This window comes from Felis catus, chromosome B2, assembly GCF_018350175.1.
Source record: "Felis catus isolate Fca126 chromosome B2, F.catus_Fca126_mat1.0, whole genome shotgun sequence".
Lineage (NCBI taxonomy): Eukaryota > Metazoa > Chordata > Mammalia > Carnivora > Felidae > Felis > Felis catus.
In genome coordinates, this window is record NC_058372.1 from 58,907,709 (window position 1) to 58,927,245 (window position 19,537).

Genomic DNA, 19,537 nt, shown 5'->3' on the forward strand with positions numbered 1-19,537 from the left:
CTGTAAGATCATGACCTGAACCAAAATCAAGAGTCGGACTCTTTAAGCCACTGAGCCACCCAGGTGCCCTAAAGATTGGTTTTAAATGTTTTATTGTTTGTTTGTTCATTTTTTACTTAAAATAGGAAAAAAATATAAATCAACAAATGAAGTATCTTTTCTGATATTCCCGAGTTTGAAATTTATAATATGTTAATGCAACTTTAATTATATTTATACTTTTGTAAATATATACATATATATATATATACCATTATATTTATTATATATTTACCATTATATTATATATATATATATATATATATATACGATATATCTATACCTACCTATCTGTATATCTATCTATCTATCATCTATATCACTCTCTTGCTAAATTTAGACTTACATTTGCAATATGAACACAGTTAGTACCATTCTGACATGGTATTGATGGACACTCACGAACATCAGTTTCATGGTTTTGATTGAAAAATCCTTCTGGGTATTCACAAATGTAAGCAGAGCTTTTGTTTTGGCAAATTTCTCCTTTCCAACAAGACTGAGAAATATAACATTTCATTGACTTCTCACAGTATGGACCTTAAAAGATCACACAGACACACAAAGAAAATATGAGCATAAAATGTAGCAAAACTCATTATAAAGAATGTTCTCAGAGTTCATTATAAAAAAAAAGATGTATCATGGCATAATTTATGTGTCATAAAACATACCCATTGCAGATAATTTACACATTGCAAAATAACTTTTGCAAATGTGTAGAGATACTTGACCATCAGCACAATCCAGTTTTAGCGTATTTTGATTACCCAAATAAGAGTTATTTTATTATTACTCTTTGATCCCAACTCCAGCCACAGACAACCCTTAATCTTTCTGTCTCTATAGATTTGCTTTTCAGTGCATTTCAAATAAATGAAATGGTACAATATGTTGTCTCTTATGATTGACCTCTTTTGCTTGGGATAAAGTTTTTGAGGATTTGTAATGTTATATCATGTACCAATATTTTGTTACTTTCTATAGATAAATATAATTTACAATATATACCTTTTGTTTATTCATTCATCAGTTGGTAAACATTTGGGTTGTTTCCACTTTTTAACATTTATTGAGATATAATAGACATATAAAATTATATTAGTTTTAAGTTTACAACATGATTCAATATATGTAAGTATTGCGAGATGATCACCACTTAAGTCTAATTAACATTCATCATTACCCATAGAGTTACAAAATCTTCTTGTAATGAGAACTTTTAACATCTACTCTCTTAGCAACTAACTTTTATGAATAATGAATTGAGGCACAAGTATTTGGGTGGATATGTATTTTCACATCTCCTAAACAAATTTCTTCCTGAGGTATATGGTAAATATATGTGTAACTTTTTTGTGTGTGAAAGTTTGTAAGGACTACTATTAACCCTTTCTGTATTTGCTAGGTCTATATAGGTTTTCTATTTCTTCTTGATACAATTTTAGTAATGTGTCTCTCTAGAATTTGTCTATTTATGTTAAGTAGTCTAATTCGTTGGTATTATGGTGTTCATAGTGTTTCTTTATAATTTTTTTATTTCGAATGTCATTAATAATGTCCTCAATTCAAACACTTGATTTTATTGATTTGTGTTTTCTCTTATTTTTTTCTTATTCACTCCAACTGAAGATATATTCATTTTGTTTTTCACAAATATCAGTGTTTAGTTTCACTGATTTTTCTCTCATGTTTTAGTGATTTTTGCTCTAATCTTACTGTTCCCTTTCTTTTGTGTGCTTCTGGTCCAGTTTGTCTTCTTTTTCTGTTTTTTTTTTAAGGTAGAAACTGAGAATATTGATTTGAGATATTTTTCTTTTTTAACGTAGAAATTTAGAACTATAAATTTCCCTATCAGCATTGTTTTAGCTATGTTTAATAAATTTTGATAGTGTGTGTGTGTGCATGTGTAATTTCTTTTTTGACTAGGTTACTTTAGAAATTTGTTCAATATCCAAATATTTGCAAATTTCCCAACAGTTTCTGTTGCTGATTTCTAAGTTAATTCTGTTAAGATTGGTAAGCATATATTGCCTGAATTTTATTTTTCCCCACTTAAGTTATTTTAATGAGTACAAATCAGAGGGTTTTAAAAATTTATTTCTAATGTTGTGCAACCATCACCACTATATAATTCCAGAATATTTCCATCACCCCCCAAAAAAAACCTATGACTATTCATAACCTTCAGGTGCCCTTTCCTCAATGTCTTTGCACCCACTAATCTAATTTTTGTTTCTATGGATTTTAAATTCTGAATTTAAATCTATGAATTTAAAATTCATAAAATTATGCATGTTAATTCTCAAATTTATTGAAACTTATTTTATGGGTATCTTCATTTGTTTATATATTGTCTACCAGCACCAGAGGTGAGCAAGTGCGTGTTTGGTACTTGATGCAATGACAGAATGAGTGCCTCCTTGAAGTCTGTGCCCTGGGCAAGTCACTTGCCTCCCTCTTGTCCCCACACTGATAAAATCATGTGAATAGAATTAATAAAGTGATGCTATTAAGGGCCAAGCCTCAGAGTTCCGCTGTAGTTTTTGTAAGACTTGGATCACTAGGTGTTTTACTGCAGAGTTGAGAAGGTTTTGTGAGATTGTATTCAATAGGTTTTCATTAGGCACATCATTGTGGCAATAAAAAGTAACTGCAGTAGTGGCCTGACAATTCTTGCCTTATTTGTTAATTCCTAGATTTCAATAACATAACTTACTCTTTCATTCTTGTTCGCTTCAACAGGGCTTTGGGCAATCCACACATGTTAGAGATGAATGGGAAAATATCTGACTTTCTGCTAAAAAAGGCAAATTGACCTCCAGAAATTATCTACAGAACGTTTTAAAAAAGTATTTGCATTCCAAGTTCATAAACTTTGTTAACCAATTCTCTGTATATGTCAAAGCTAACAAGTATGTAACATTTTCATTAGAAATAAAATCTTTACATCAAACCCATTTATTGTTTTGTGAAAAGGAATATCAAGAAGCATTTGGTATGAAAAATTAGCAACAGTATACAAGATAAAAAAACCCACTTAGATGATACGCTGTTAATTCATTTGAGGTTTGGATTGTGTGTTAAATTTTAAAAACAACAACATAAAGGCAGTATAAAATGTTGAATGACCACACCACTGACATTATTATATTAAAATAAAGCAACCTCGGGGTGCCTGGGTGGTTCATTCGGTTAAGCATCCGACTTCAGCTCAGGTCATGATCTCATGGTCTGTGAGTTCAAGCCCCGCATCAGGCTCTGGGCTGAGGCTCAAAGCCTGTGCTCAGAGCCTGGAGCCTGCTTCAGATTCTGTGTCTCCCTCTCTCTCTGACCCTACCCCGTTTATGCTTTGTCTCTGTCTCAAAAATAAACATTAAAAATAAATAAATACATCCTCAACAGGGAAAATCTGAGAGCTTTTTCCCTGAGATCAGGAACACGACAGGGATGCCCACTCTCACCGCTGTTGTTTAACATAGTCCTGGAAGTGCTAGCATCAGCAATCAGACAACAAAAGGAAATCAAAGGCATCAAAATTGGCAAAGATGAAGTCAAGCTTTCGCTTTTTGCAGATGACATGATATTATACACGGAAAATCCGATAGACTCCACCAGAAGTCTGCTAGAACTGATACATGAATTCAGCAAAGTTGCAGGATACAAAATCAATGTACAGAAATCAGTTGCATTCTTATACACCAACAATGAAGCAACAGAAAGACAAATAAAGAAACTGATCCCATTCACAATTGCACCAAGAAGCATAAAATACCTAGGAATAAATCTAACGAAAGATGTAAAAGATCTGTATGCTGAAAACTATAGAAAGCTTATGAAGGTAATTGATGAAGATTTAAAGAAATGGAAAGACATTCCCTGCTCATGGATTGGAAGAATAAATATTGTCAAAATGTCAATACTACCCAAAGCTATCTACACATTCAATGCAATCCCAATCAAAATTGCAGCAGCATTCTTCTCGAAACTAGAACAAGCAATCCTAAAATTCATATGGAACCACAAAAGGCCCCGAATAGCCAAAGCAATTTTGAAGAAGAAGACCAAAGCAGGAGGCATCACAATCCCAGACTTTAGCCTCTACTACAAAGCTGTCATCATCAAGACAGCATGGTATTGGCACAAAAACAGACACATAGACCAATGGAATAGAATAGAAACCCCAGAACTAGACCCACAAATGTATGGCCAACTCATCTTTGACAAAGCAGGAAAGAACATCCAATGGAAAAAAGACAGTCTCTTTAACAAATGGTGCTGGGAGAACTGGACAGCAACATGCAGAAGGTTGAAACTAGACCACTTTCTCACACCATTCACAAAAATAAACTCAAAATGGATAAAGGACCTGAATGTGAGACAGGAAACCATCAAAACCTTAGAGGAGAAAGCAGGGAAAGACCTCTCTGACCTCAGCCGTAGCAATTTCTTATTTGACACATCCCCAAAGGCAAGGGAATTAAAAGCAAAAGTGAATTACTGGGACCTTATGAAGATAAAAAGCTTCTGCACAGCAAAGGAAACAACCAACAAAACTAAAAGGCCACCAACGGAATGGGAAAAGATATTCGCAAATGACATATCGGACAAAGGGCTAGTATCCAAAATCTATAAAGAGCTTACCAAACTCCACACCCGAAAAACAAATAACCCAGTGAAGAAATGGGCAGAAAACATGAATAGACACTTCTCTAAAGAAGACATCCGGATGGCCAACAGGCACATGAAAAGATGTTCAGCGTCGCTCCTTATCAGGGAAATACAAATCAAAACCACACTCAGGTATCACCTCACGCCAGTCAGAGTGGCCAAAATGAACAAATCAGGAGACTATAGATGCTGGAGAGGATGTGGAGAAACGGGAACCCTCTTGCACTGTTGGTGGGAATGCAAATTGGTGCAGCCGCTCTGGAAAGCAGTGTGGAGGTTCCTCAGAAAATTAAAAATAGACCTACCCTATGACCCAGCAATAGCACTGCTAGGAATTTATCCAAGGGATACAGGAGTACTGATGCATAGGGCCACTTGTACCCCAATGTTCATAGCAGCACTCTCAACAATAGCCAAATTATGGAAAGAGCCTAAATGTCCATCAACTGATGAATGGATAAAGAAATTGTGGTTTATATACACAATGGAATACGACGTGGCAATGAGAAAAAATGAAATATGGCCTTTTGTAGCAACGTGGATGGCACTGGAGAGTGTGATGCTAAGTGAAATAAGCCATACATAGAAAGACAGATACCATATGTTTTCACTCTCATGTGGATCCTGAGAAACTCAACAGAAACCCATGGGGGAGGGGAAGAAAAAAAAAAAAAAAGAGGTTAGAGTGGGAGAGAGCCAAAGCATAAGAGACTGTTAAAAACTGAGAACAAACTGAGGGTTGATGGGGGAGGGAGGGAGGGAGGGAGGGGAGGGTGGGTGATGGGTATTGAGGAGGGCACATTTTGGGATGAGCACTGGGTGTTGTATGGAAACCAATTTGACAATAAATTTCATATATTAAAAAAATAAAAAAAAAATAAATAAAAATAAATAAATAAATAAATAAATAAATAAATAAAATAAAGCAACCTCTAATTTCAGGAAATCAGTACATGAATAATTATTTTGATCAAAAAAAGAAGTGAATGTGTATTTCTCAATGTTGTTATATATTAACATCATATTATTCTACTCCATAACTAAAAATAGGGAATAATATTTAATTATGTTTAAGACATAGATGTTAGCATCACGGTAGGATATTTTATGAATGATTACTACATTATATGATTGTAATTCTTGGTATTTCCATTGCACATATATGTGCATTTTTTTTAATAAATCCCTTAAAACAAATTTTGGATTTATAAAGGGTCGTAATTATCCAGTGTAGATTTTAATTTTCTTTTAAGTTAAACTAATTTTTCTAGGGGTTAAGCAACTTTGCACACATAATTAGTTAATTAATGACAAATTAATAAAAAAATTTTGTGCATTCCACCTAATCCTATTATAATTCTATGCTCTTTCACCACACTAGATTAGTTCAAAAAAAAAAGGTAGAAGATTCAAATACCAATTGATTTTTACCATTAATCTAACAGTGAAACTCTACTACAACATTAAGTTGTCCAACATTATATGTGGAATATAAAAAAGACACAAAAATAATTATTTACTTGGCTTCTTCTACAAACAAAATTATTTAATCTAAATATAACTCTTTCGTCATTTATGCAGTTTTCCAATCTTTTACATATGTTTTCATCCTTTTAACAGGGAATTTCTAGATAAAAAATAATTTTGGTGAATTCCAGTTTATTTATTTATACTTTTTTGATGGATTGCGATTTTAGCACCATGTCTAAGAGGTCTCCTTCAGTCATTATATTCTAAATGTTTTCTTCTATAAAATTGTTATCAAAACTCTAGAGTTTAGTTTTGTAATAATGCCATAGCATATGACATAGCATATAGAAAGTAGTTTGTTAAGAATATAAGAAATATATTGCATGGGTAATTAAAAAACATTTATAAAGAATAATAAATTATGTGTGATTGTAGTTACTCTATCATTGTTATTGTTCTATTAATGGATATGTGGTTTCTTCCAAGATATTAAAATTGCAGACCAAACTGTGATTTCCTAAACATTAATTGAATTGTGTTTATGAAGCTTGACATGTAGTATTATTCAAGAAAGAATGGCAAGATTAAGAGAAATTTACTCTTTAGTGTGACCTGATATACTGGGCTTAATGGAAGTTTTGTGCAAAGTAGATCATGAGTAAGGGAGATGATTTCTCAGAAAAGAATGGATGTTGGAATTGTCATTCATCACAGAAGATTAGCACTGCTAAAGAGAATTGAAGATTCATAAGGATGAAAAGAGGTTCTTCTCTTGGCCTCAGAAACTTAAGTCCTAGGATTCTAATAAAGGAGATATATTAGGGCACTCTCGTTGAGGAGGAATATAAGTGGTTCACTAACACTAGGTCCTAACCTCAGGGTCAACTGGGTCTTTGTATTAGCTAGTCTAAATGTTCTCCATGATGTGAATTCAGAGGTCAACTTATCTAATGTCTAAGTAAAAATTTCCTGACTTAACTCCTTTTTATTATCCTCTTAATAATGCCATATTGTGCAGTGATAGTGTGGATTTAGCATTGTTATAGGATATTAAAAAGAGATTTTGTACAAACTTGATACAAAGTAGCATGGGTTAGTGGCAAAGAATCATAGTGGCCTGAAATGATCCACCAAATAGTAAAGGAGCCAGCAACCAGGTAAACTGATATCTCACGGTGACAACCATATTGGTTTTTGGAACACTGTGGCAGAGACAGTAAAGCTTCCAGTTATGCAGAAGACTACCTGAACTTCATAGACACCCATATATGTTCTAGCCAATGTTTCCTTTTTAAAAATTCTGGGTGTCTAGACCAAGTCAAAGTCTTTGAGTACTAATATATATTCTTCCATCTCTCACTTTTCTTGCACTCGCCACGTGAAAGTCACATGTTCTAATGGTATATCTGGATTTCTGAGTTGCTACTTGGAAAAGGTCTGCCCTGCAGAGGCACCAGACATTCAATGGCCTTCATGTGAATAAGAAAAACATTGATATAAGGTGTATTAGCTAATTCAACATAACTCAGCCTAATATGACCATTACAAAACATTTTACCAAATTGGGTTCTGCCACAACAATAACTTAAAATTTCTGGTATAAATTTTAATTTATGAGTGGAGACCAGTGAAGAAATGTGAAAGGCTGAAAATATAACAATCCCCATTATAAGATATCACCTAATATAGCTTAAAAGGAACTTGAATGCATACTTATTCAACAGCTATAACAGAGGAGGTTGGAAAATAACAAAATTAGGGGTACTTGGTGACTCAGTCAGTTAAGCATCTGACTTCGGCTCAGGTCATGATTTCATGGTTTGTGGGTTCGAGCCCTGCATCGGGCTCTGTGCTGAGAGTTCAGAGCCTGGAGCCTGCATCGGATTCTGTGTCTCCCTCTCTCTCTGCCCACCCCTGTTTGTGCTCTGTCTCTCCCTCTCTCTCAAAAATAAACAAACATTAATTTTTTTAAAGAAAATAACAAAATTAGTAGAATCTTTCAGTTGCTATTTACTGGTTTTGGCAAAAAATACATAAAATAGATGTACTAGGGAATATTTGCAAACACAAATGTGAGAATGTATGTATGGGAAATATTAGGGACCAATATGAAGAATGAAAGTGAAGTATGGTTATTTATGGGTATGGATTTGGTGTGGCTTAGAATATGGGTTGTTTCTATTTCTTCATTTTATTAAAGTGTTTATGTAAGTCACTATGTGAAAATAAACCACATTATATCAAAATACAGGGCATAAAAAAAACTTTGTTCAATGTAAAAACAATTATTGAAGGGTAAATGCATAGGTAGGTGACATACCTTTACATTTTACACTTATTAAAATGCTAAGGCACTGGCTCAGAGCCTGGAGCCTGTTTATGATTCTGTGTCTCCCTCTCTCTCTGCCCCTCCCCCGTTCATGCTCTGTCTCTCTCTGTCCCAAAAATAAATAAACGTTGGAAAAAAAAATTAAAAAAAAATGCTAAGGCACATGTTCACTGCAAGCTGAATTTGCATACAAAGCTACATTCTGTTTTGTTATGTTTTATATGAGCAGCTACATAAAGCACAAGTAAATCATGCAAAAACTTTAGGGGAGCATAATATAATATATCTAAAAAAAAACATAGCCTATTTGGCAGGAACAATTCAGGAACCTGAATTTAAAAATAAGCACTTAAATAGCTCAAAAAATGTTATCATAGAGAAAGGAAATAATTTAAAGTTAACATCAAGAGTTCAGATTCTTCAGAGTTTTTTAAAAATTTTTTTTAATGTTTATTTATTTTTGAGAGACAGAAAAAGACGGAGTGTGAGCAGGGGAGGGGCAGAGAGAGAGAGAAAGACACAGAATTTTAAGAGGTTCAAGGCCCTGAGCTGTCAGCACAGAGCTCAATGCAGGGCTCGAAATCACAAGCCATGAGATCATGACCTGAGCTGAAGTCAGACACTTAACCAACTGAGCCACTCAGACGCCCCAGATTCTTCAAAGTTCTTAAAAAATAAAATAGGTTTGTTAGTTTCATTTCAATAAAGTTTAAAATATAAAAATTACAATTCATTTCTAATGAAAAATAAACATATATGAAAATGCAAGTTGCAGACAACAAAGTGGCATTTTTTACCCAATTAACCTGAAATACTTTCTCTTTTCAAAGTGTGGGGCAGAAACAACAAATGCTTTTATTGTGACTGATATGCATTTGGCATCTAATATATCAAAGTGTTTTTTAGCTCATCATATATATTTCTTTTTAATTTACCATTCTTTAAAATAAAAAAAGTTCCTATATTTTGTATTTATTCTGCATTAAAGAATATTAAATATTTGCTACGAAAGGTTATTTTTCTCTTTTGAACATGCATCTTGCAAAAGAATATTGGAGTAACAGTGAGGGAGAGAGATAAAAATTTCCTGATCATATCAACTGACATATTCCTATCAGTCAACTGATGTATATATCTATGTATTGTATGCATGTCTGATGTTATCTTTCTATCCTTCTCATTTAGGTACTCAAAAATATAATCATTTATTGTAAGTGTTAAGAAAATTAGTGTACATGGGTGCCTGGGTGGCTCAGTTGGCTAAGCATCCGACTTTGGCTTAGGTCATGATCTCATGGTTTGTGGGTTCGAGCACCACATCGGCTCTGCACTGACAGCCTGCTTTGGATTCCATGTCTCCCTCTCTCTGCCCCTCCCCCACTCGTGCTCGCTCTCTCTCTCTCTCTCTCTCTCTCTCTTTCTCAAAAATAAATAAACATTAAAAAAAAAGAAATAAAGAAAATTAGTGCACAGAAAGCAGTAGTTCCTTTGTTTGGAACTAAAATTAGAATTTTTCTGGCAGAGAATAAATTTATCTGTATATTATTAATTTTAAAATGGAGATGAGCCTGTAATGAGTTGAAAGCGTTTGGTCACAACTATTCAAGAAGTGCTAGAGAAAGAGCATTACCATGTTGGAGTATTTAGGTAAAGGAAAAGCAGGGAAATGGAGAGACTGGGTTATATTTGGATCACTAGGTCACTTGTCCCAAATCTTTACAACATTTGAAAATATCTCATGATTATGTGTGGTATGGTTGGATCTCTTAAAACCAACTATGGTGGAATACATACTATCAAAATTAAGTAATTTCCTTTAGTTATATTCATTATACAGGTGGACTCCAAAGTCCTCACTTGAGGCTTGAACAACATGCAGTCACAAATAAAAATATATCATTGTAGGGTGCCTGAATGGCTCAATTAATTGTCCAACTCTTGGTTTCAGCTCAGGTCATGATCTCAGTTTTGTGGGTTCGAGCCCTACATCATGCTCTGTACTGACATCTTGAAGCCTGCTTGGGATTCTCTCTCCCTCCCTCCCTGTCCCTCCCCCACTCTCACCGTCTCTGTCTCTCTCAAAATAAACAAACGTAAAGAAACATGTACCATTTTAACTACTGGTGATTTTGTTTACTTTTTCTCTTGAACCTAACATCTTCTCGGACTTTTTGTTTGTTTGTATGTTTGTCTTGCTGATATATATCCTCAAGAATCTTTTCATGTTATTTGGGTAGGTCACAATGTTTCTGATTTTTAGCATGTCTAGGATGTTATTTGCTTGGCCTTCATGCTTGAACACAAGTTCATCTGTGTATAAAATTAAATGATGAATGTAATTTGGGTTTAGAGCTCAGTAGATAAGAAAGATGTAGCTTATTTTTTTTTTAACTCTGCTATTTTGTGCAGCTCATAAAGAAGTTTGATGCTAATCCGATTATTTTTGTAAATTCCCTGTTATTTTGTTATTTTTTAGGGTTGGGTTATTGGTTGAGCCCTTCTTGAATTTCTTAGGAATTTTAACATTTTCACCAACATGTGTTTTAGAGTGTCTTTATTTTTCCTACTTAATACTGTCTTGACCATTTCAATCTACTCCAGTCTTTCTTCAGATTCCTTCTTTTTTTTTCATTTTACTCTTTTATTTACTATTTTTATATTTTATTAATTTCTCCCCTCTTTGATTTTGTTGCTTCCTTCTGGAATTTCTATTATATAAAGCCTGGCATATCTATAGCCATCTTCTATGATGCACGTTTCCTCTTGTTTTTTTTTTTTTTTTCCATGTTTTGTTTGCTTTCTGCTTTGGAAGAAGCCCTCAACTATATCTTTAAACACAAACACTAATTATTATACATGCTCTTTTTCAGGCCTGCGATTTTTAAATTAGTGATCATGGATTTAGTTTTTAAGAAACCTGAAATTATTAATAATTGTCAAAGTATCCTTTTGGATGCTCCCCAAAATACTTATTTTTTCCCTTAATTAGTACAGCTTTGTCAATAATTTATTACCTCCATTCAAATATAAGCTCCAGTCAGGTAGGTAATTTTGTCTACTAACTGACTTTACAAGCAAATAAAATAGTCCTTATCTTTGTCAAATTTACAATTTCTCCTCTAAATGTTAGTGAATGTAGACTCTTGTATAGGATTTCAGTGTTCTGATCGTAAGGGAGGTTTACGATGGGCAGCTAGGTGGAAATACTGACACCTGATCTTCCCAGGATGAGATTTCCTCACGTCTTTTAGCAGCCTTAAGTTCCATAAATCTCTGATTATCATTACCATTATCTGTGCTTACTTTAGGATTTTCCTTTGTTAGAATGCTCACTTCTGAGAGCTATTCCTTTTTTTTAACTTTCTTCTCATCTAAGTCCACTTTACAGAAGATTAGCCCATCTCTGTATTTTCTTTGATTATCTATCTAGCTTCCTCGTCTGCACTAAGATCTTTTATAAAGTAGTTATCCCAATTCTTCCTACTGGAGTTTTTAAATTAATGTTCCTGAAGATTACCTAGTGACCCATTCTTACAAGTTTGACTCTAAGCTTGGAATCTCTCCAAGATTTCAAAATAGGAAGAACTGCTTTTTCGACTGCCAAAGTATTTTATAGTGAAATGTTTCAAGCCATGTTTTTTTCTGTCTTGGTTTTTTAACCTATATAATACAATTGCCTTACAATTTTCCCAGAATTCCCGAAAATAAGTTTGATAATGGTCCCCAATGTATTCCCCAGCAATGCCATGGTTGTTCATTTTAATGGAATGTGTAATGGAAAGGGATATAAACATACATACTTAGACTACCAAATTAATCAAGCTTTCAGACTTTTTTCACTTAAAAAATATTATTTCCCACAGATATGAAGTAAAACACTACTCTGATCCAGTAATTTAGATTAATATTATGTTTACCAATATTTACTTTGTATCAAGTAATATAGTAACACAGAAACAGATTTTGATTGCATGAAGTCATGAGTTTACACAGAAATAGAGTAGATGTAAAAGATAAGTGAATAAATACATAATATGTTTAATGGTGGTAAACGGTGATATTGGTGATAAATGGAGAAAAAAGTTGCAGTGTATTTCAAACAAGGAGTTCTGGAGGGTAAGGCTACTTTGTACAGGGTGGTCAAGGAAAACCTCAATAATGAGGGGAATAACTGAGACCTATAGAGAGAAAGAAATGAGTCTTACAGCTATCTTTCAAAAGAGTAATTTCAACACCCAACTCCCCTCACCTTGATGTATTTTTCATTTTTTTTAAAGTACATAATACCTTCTAAAATAATATATATTACAAGGATTAGTTATATTTATGATTTATTGTTTCATTCAAACTAAGGTCCACACAGGTAGCTAATTTTGTCTGTTTTGTTAAATGACCTTTCATAAGCAAATAGAACGCAGTTGCCCCACAAGACTTCCCACAAATATTTGTTGAATGAATGCATGAATGAATAAATGAACAAAGAACACTCAGGCAGAGACAACAGCAAGTGTGAAGACTCTGAGTTGAGAGTATGCTATGCTGTTCAAAAGCAGAAAAAAAGCTAAAGGACTGATCAACAAGGGGATACAAAAGGAGATAAGTTACGAGAAAGAAGGTCAGAAGGGGGTGAAATGAGCTATTTCAGAAACATAGGCTTTTGTCCCTTTTATGTTAAATTTTATGGAAAGACAATGGAGCATTTTGGGCTGAGGTTTGGCATAATCTCACATTTTTAAAAGATTGCTTGAAAGTAGATTGTTGATGGCCAAGAAGAAAAATGGAGAGAAGAGACCAGGTTTTAGACTACTGCAATATTCCAGACATAGATTATGGGACTTGGATTAAGATGCTAATGAAGAAGGTGAGGAGGATCAGATTCTAAATATACGCTAGAGATAAAGACTGCTAGATTTGCTGATGGATTTAAAAGAGAAAGAAAAGATAACGATAACTCAATGGTTTTTTTTGTTTCTTTTTTTTGTTTTGTTTTGTTTTGTTTTTTGTTTGTTTGTTTTTGATGTGAGCAACCAGAAAATGAGGCAGTCAGTTGGTTGACTGACTGATTTTTTTCTGAGATGAGAAAACAGGACTTAGGAGAAGAAATTGGAATTCAGTTTTAAACATGTTGATTTTGAGATATCTATTACACTTACAAATGAAGATGTCTTATAGGCAGTGATCACAAAGTCCATAGTGATATGGACTTTGGGAATGAAGTCTAAACTGAAGATTTAAGTTGAGATTCTCTATCATATAAATAATATTCAAATCCGAGGGACTGGATGCGATCACTGAGGGAATAAATGTGGATACAGAAGAGAGCTTTGAAGTTTAATTCTTTAGTGCATGTCAGTATACAGTAGAAATTATAGAGATAGAAGAGCATTCTGAAAAGGGATTTAGAAAGAACAACCAAAGAGTAAGGAAGCAGTTGATAAACAAGAGTGTATGTAGTATGTAAGAAGTTGAGTGTAAAAAAATTTCAGAAAAAGAAAGTATGTCAAATGCTGCTAAGGCTAAGGTAAGATGAAGGATTAGATTGAATTAGTTAACAATTAGGTTTAGCAAAGGGGATTTAAACTGCCATTGATAGAGATGTTTTTGTGGAGTGGTGGGGATAAACATTTACTTACATGGGTTCAAGAGAGAATAAGGATGTATATAACTCCTGGGTGTTGAAAGTGGAGTAGTCTTACATTAAAATAAATAAATAATAAATAAATAAATAATGAATGAATGAATGAATGCATGCATAAATAAATATATAAATAAATAAATAAAAATAAGGGGCATCTGGTTGGCTCAGTCGGTTAATCTTCTAACTTCGGTTCAGGTCATGATTTCATGGTTGGTTTGTTTGGGCCCCACATCAGGTTCTGCGCTGATAGCTCAGAGCCTGGAGAGTGCTTTGGATTCTGTGTCTCCCTCTTTCTGCCCTTTCCCCACTTGCTCTCTCTCTCTCTCTCTCTCTCTCTCTCTCTCAAATAAAATAAACATTAAAAAAAATCAAAGTGGAGTAGTCTCTGACCCAGTAGTATCCAGAATTTCACCTGAAATCTCATTAGAAATGCAGAATATCAGACTCCATTCCAGAGCTATCGAAAGAATATCTGATTTTAACAAAATCACCAAATGATTAATATCTAAACCAAAATTTATGAAATACTTGTCTAAATATCTCTTAAGTTTTATTTCATGAAGAACAGTAACATGAAGTAGAAACTAAGGAGCTCTTTGGAGTTTGTGGAGCATGTTTGTGTAAAGATGGGTTGAACTGTTTAGGGAGGGATGTTTGAGAATCGAGACAAGAAAAAAGGTGGTTTATGGACTAATGTATTTGAGTAGGGTAGACGGAAATATGGGATTCTGTCAACAGGAAGAGGGATTAGCTGTGGTGGAAGGCACCAATATATAAGAAGAGAGACTGAGTTAGATAGGTAAAGAATTAAGTTGATAGGAGGTGTGCATGCAGAGCCTCAAGGTCTTTTTCTGATTGATTTTAATATTTGTTGAAATGTGAAAGGATGATATCAATGGAGTATAATGAAAGGGGTGGAGGTTTGAGGAGAAAAGATCAGTATGAAATGGTTGTCATGAATATTGACAAAATGCAATATTAAAATCCAAGTATCAATGATTATTGTTTTTATATCCAAAAATAAATAAAAGTAACACAACCATTTATACATGGGCCAAATACTTTAAACTAAAATTCTTAAGCAGAAAATCTCTTAAATTAGCTAAGTAACTTTTATTTTAATGGAAATCATAATGGGTTTCTATACAACAAACTAACTCTGCTATCCTAAGAGGGTGCATGTGTCCATAAAAAACAAAACAAAACAAAAAAAGCAAAAAAACAAAAAAAAAAAAACAACACAAAAACAATGAATGGAAGATCATCAATGTTTTATTATGACTTCAGTAAGTTCTTTGGGTCAATCCTTTAATGAAGTGTCAAAAATTTCCAAAGCAATTCTGTGTAAAATAATGTAGTAAGCTAGTTGGATATTTTATTCATGTGAATTCATTCCAGTGTACTTTCATGTAAAAATGAAGCTATTGTACTTGAAGGATAGGCCACACAAAGGCATCACCCAATGGAAGAGTAATTTGCTTTTCATTCTTATGGGAAGAGAAAGAAATGGTTGCTAGAAACACTTTTCAAGGACTAGAAAAGTGAAATAAGCAGCACATGCAAGCAAATGAGAGAACAAATAGCTGTCTTGTTGACCCATGTTTGATTATAGTTTTAAGACTTTGTTAAGATGAATAATTGATTCAAAATAAGAAAGAATATTCAATGCAAATACTTAACATTCATCTATGCTAAAACTAATTGTATGAAAGTTTTATATTTGGGTATTTCTGATAGATAAAAAATACTTTTACGTTATTCATTTTATGCACACCTCAACAAACATCATTTGAGTACTCTTACTCTCATGTTATTAATTCAGTTTCAATTATGCATGGTAAGATATTTTAACAGTTAAAAATACCAACTTTGTTAACTTCTTAATGTGTGGCTCTCACTGCTCTGCTCTTCCAGTCATATCAGCAGGGTTGAGCCTACAAACTATTACAAAGATCTGAATACCTAAAATTTTCCTTTACAGCAAAGATCTGCAGTGTTTTTTTTTTCTATAAAGAGCTAGATAGTAATTATTTTACAACTTGTGGGCCATAGGGTCTCTTGAACTCTAGTATTGTATCATAAAAGCAGCTGTAGACTATATGTAGATGCAGGAGAGTGACTATTTTTTGCTTTTACATTTGCATAAAAATAGTTTTTAAAGCACTTTATTAGTATTAACGTAGCAATTTTGTGAAATAGACATTGTCATTAACCCATTTTTATAGAATGGATGTTTGTGTCTCCCCCAAATTTATATGTTGAAACCCTACACCTCATGTGATTGTATTAGGAGGTAGGGCCTTTCGGACGTAATTTAAATATAGGATTAAATAACATTAGAAGGGTAGAACCTTTATGAATGGGATTAATATCCTTATAAAAGTCACAAGGAAGCTTTTCTCACTCTCTGCTCTCAACTATGTGGGGATAAGACGTCAGCAGTCTGTATCCTGGAAGAGGGCCTTAACTGGAATTTAACTACAGTGATACCCTGATCTTGGACTTCCAGTCTGCAGAACTGTTATAAATGAATTTTTATTGTGTGTAAGCCACCGAATCAGTGATATTTTTGTGATAGCACCGTGACTTGACTAAAATGGTCATTGTGGGTAAGATATTTAGGCACATGAAAGCTATAGCTCAATGCATACATCATTCTTACATCATTAATAAGAAACTTTGAGGAATGTCTGCAAGAAACACAAAATGCAAAACTGCATTTAGAGTAGTACCCAAAGTCTTGTGAATCATGCTTAGGACAAAAAAAAATAAAAGGCACATAGAAACAAACAGATCTGGCCCCTAAAATAAATCCATTCACATCCTCAAACTTGAAGCAGCAGTAGGCTGAAATCAAGAAGACTCTTAGATCACTGAGCTAGAGTATGAGCAAGTGTGGTGAAATCCAAATTTAATTTTAGTCATGCATTGACAAAAAGATCATAAGTCACATATCCCAATGTGCAATTTTAGCTCAGGATATATGAGACTATGTACTATTCATCTTCCAAAGTTTTCATCTAATAAATAAAAATTTTTCCAGTAGAGAAAACTGCATTTCCAATTAGAAAACTACTTTTGAGCAACAGCAACAATTGATATTAACAAAAAAAATGGAAAGATCTGCTACTAATACTAAAATTATCTGTCTCAAGGTTACAATTACTGTATCTCCAATTAAGTAGGTGAGTAAAGCCTCTATAAATCTAATTTCATTTTCATGTTTAATCAAAGCCTTAAAGATCAGAACAGGGATCTACCCAAACTCTGGCTGAAAGTACTTCAATATCCAACACCAGATAAACAGACATTTCTCAGTGAAAGTGAAAAAAAATTCATATGACACATATGAAAAGAGTTGGTACCTCAAAAGAGGAGTTAAAAAACACAGAACCCACCCTTCTCTGGAGCAGAGACGCTGCTAGAAGGAATATAGCATAGAGATGTACAATTCATGGACTGATAAAACATAAGATGTGTTTTGTAAAGAGAAAAAAAGTCAATCTTTTGATAATTCTAACCAAGGGGATTAAAATGTAATAAAATAGTTAATTATTCTATCCTAGTAAATACTGAAAACTAAAAAACATATACTAAAGTTAACAGAGATAAATACAAAATGACTAATATATCAATATTTCCATTTAGAAAGTGAAAACCAAGTAAGAGAATGGGACAATATATGTTTAACACCCATAACCAGCAAATAGGGCCTATTATGAATTCCTAACAACTCAAGAAAAATTATATCAATATATATAAGGTATATGTATATGCCTATGTTATAAGTGTGTATATTTTACACAAACACCTGCCATATGTATATTGCAAGAGACTTAAATAGACCTTTCACAAAGGAAGATAATAAATGTCCATTAAAATTCAATTTTCAATATTATTAGTGTGTGTATATATATATATATATATATACACATATGTGTATATATAATATGTATATTATATATATATGTATATATATATATATATATAAATTAAACCAAAATGAAATGCTGTTACATACTTGCCAGAGTGAATGTGAAAAAAAGTAGGTGAACACAGAGTGATGTGTGATGATGATATAATATGATATATATATATATATATATATATATACATATATATATATATATATATATATATCCTTACAAAAAACAAACAAGAGACAAGTGCAGGAAAGCTTATAGTAGCATCATTCATATTTGCCTCAAATTGAAAACTGACTAAATGATGTCCATCATTAGAAGATAAATATAATTTTGATACATTCATACAATCAAACAGTACACAGCTATGTGTTTAGCTAAGGTTAAACTCTCCCAGATATCTGTACCTTGATTTTATATCCTCCACTTTGCTGAATTCATGTATAAGTCCTAGCAATTTTTTGGTGGTGTCTTTTAAGACTTCTTTCTATATCATACACAAAAATAAATTCATAATGGATGAAAGACTTAAATGTGAGACAGGAAACCATCAAAATCCTAGAGGAGAAACAGGCAGTAACCTTCATGACACTGCAGTAGAAACTTCTTACTAGACATGTCTCCAGAGCAAGGGAAACAAAAGAAAAAGTGAACTATTTGGAGCTCATCAAGATAAAAAGCTTCTGGACAGAAAAAAAAAATCAACAAAACTAAAAGCATATGGAATGGAAGAATATATTTTCAAATCACATATCTAATAAAAGGTTAGTATCCAAACTCTATAAAGAACTTATCAGACTCAAGACCCAAAAAACAAATAATCCGTTTAAGAAATGGACAGAAGGCATAAACACACATTTTTGCAAAGAAGGCATCCAGATGGTCAACAGACACATGGAAAGATGCTCAACATCGATCATCATCAGGGAAATACAAATCAAAACCACAATGAAATACCACCTCACACCTGTCAGAATGGCTAAAATTAACAACACAGGAAGCAATGGATATTGGGGAAGATGAAGAGAAAGGGGAAAACTCTTACACTGTTGGTGGGAAGGCAAACTGGTGCAGTCACTGTGGAGAACAGTATTGAGCTTTCTCACAAAGTTAAAAATAGAACTACCCTATGACCGAGCAATTACACTACTAGACATTTATCCAAATGATACAAAAATACATATTTGAAGGGGCACATCCACCCTGATGTGTATAGCAACATTATCAACAATAGTCAATTTATGGAAAGAGCACAAATGTCCATTGACTGATAAATGGATAAAGACGAAGTAGTGTATATATACACAATGGAATATCACTCAGCCATCAAAGAGAATAACATCTTGGCATTTGCAATGATGTGAATGGGACCAGTGTATTATGCTAAATGAAATAAGTCAGTTAGAGAAAGGAAATACAATATGATTTCACTCATATGTGAAATTTAAGAAACAAAGGAGATGAACA

The 19,537-nt window shown here is 33.3% G+C and overlaps 1 protein-coding gene across 3 annotated transcripts in view; it reads right to left on the bottom strand.

Moving 5' to 3' along the window:
* LOC101082908 (protein eyes shut homolog) overlaps positions 1–19,537 on the bottom strand; it is a 906,892-nt gene that overhangs the window by 558,597 nt on the left and 328,758 nt on the right. For all 3 annotated transcript variants that reach the window (XM_045057713.1, XM_045057712.1, XM_045057714.1), the window contains exon 6: positions 386–579. In XM_045057713.1, coding sequence (XP_044913648.1) covers positions 386–579 — 194 coding nt within the window. The remainder of the gene's footprint in view (positions 1–385; positions 580–19,537) is intronic.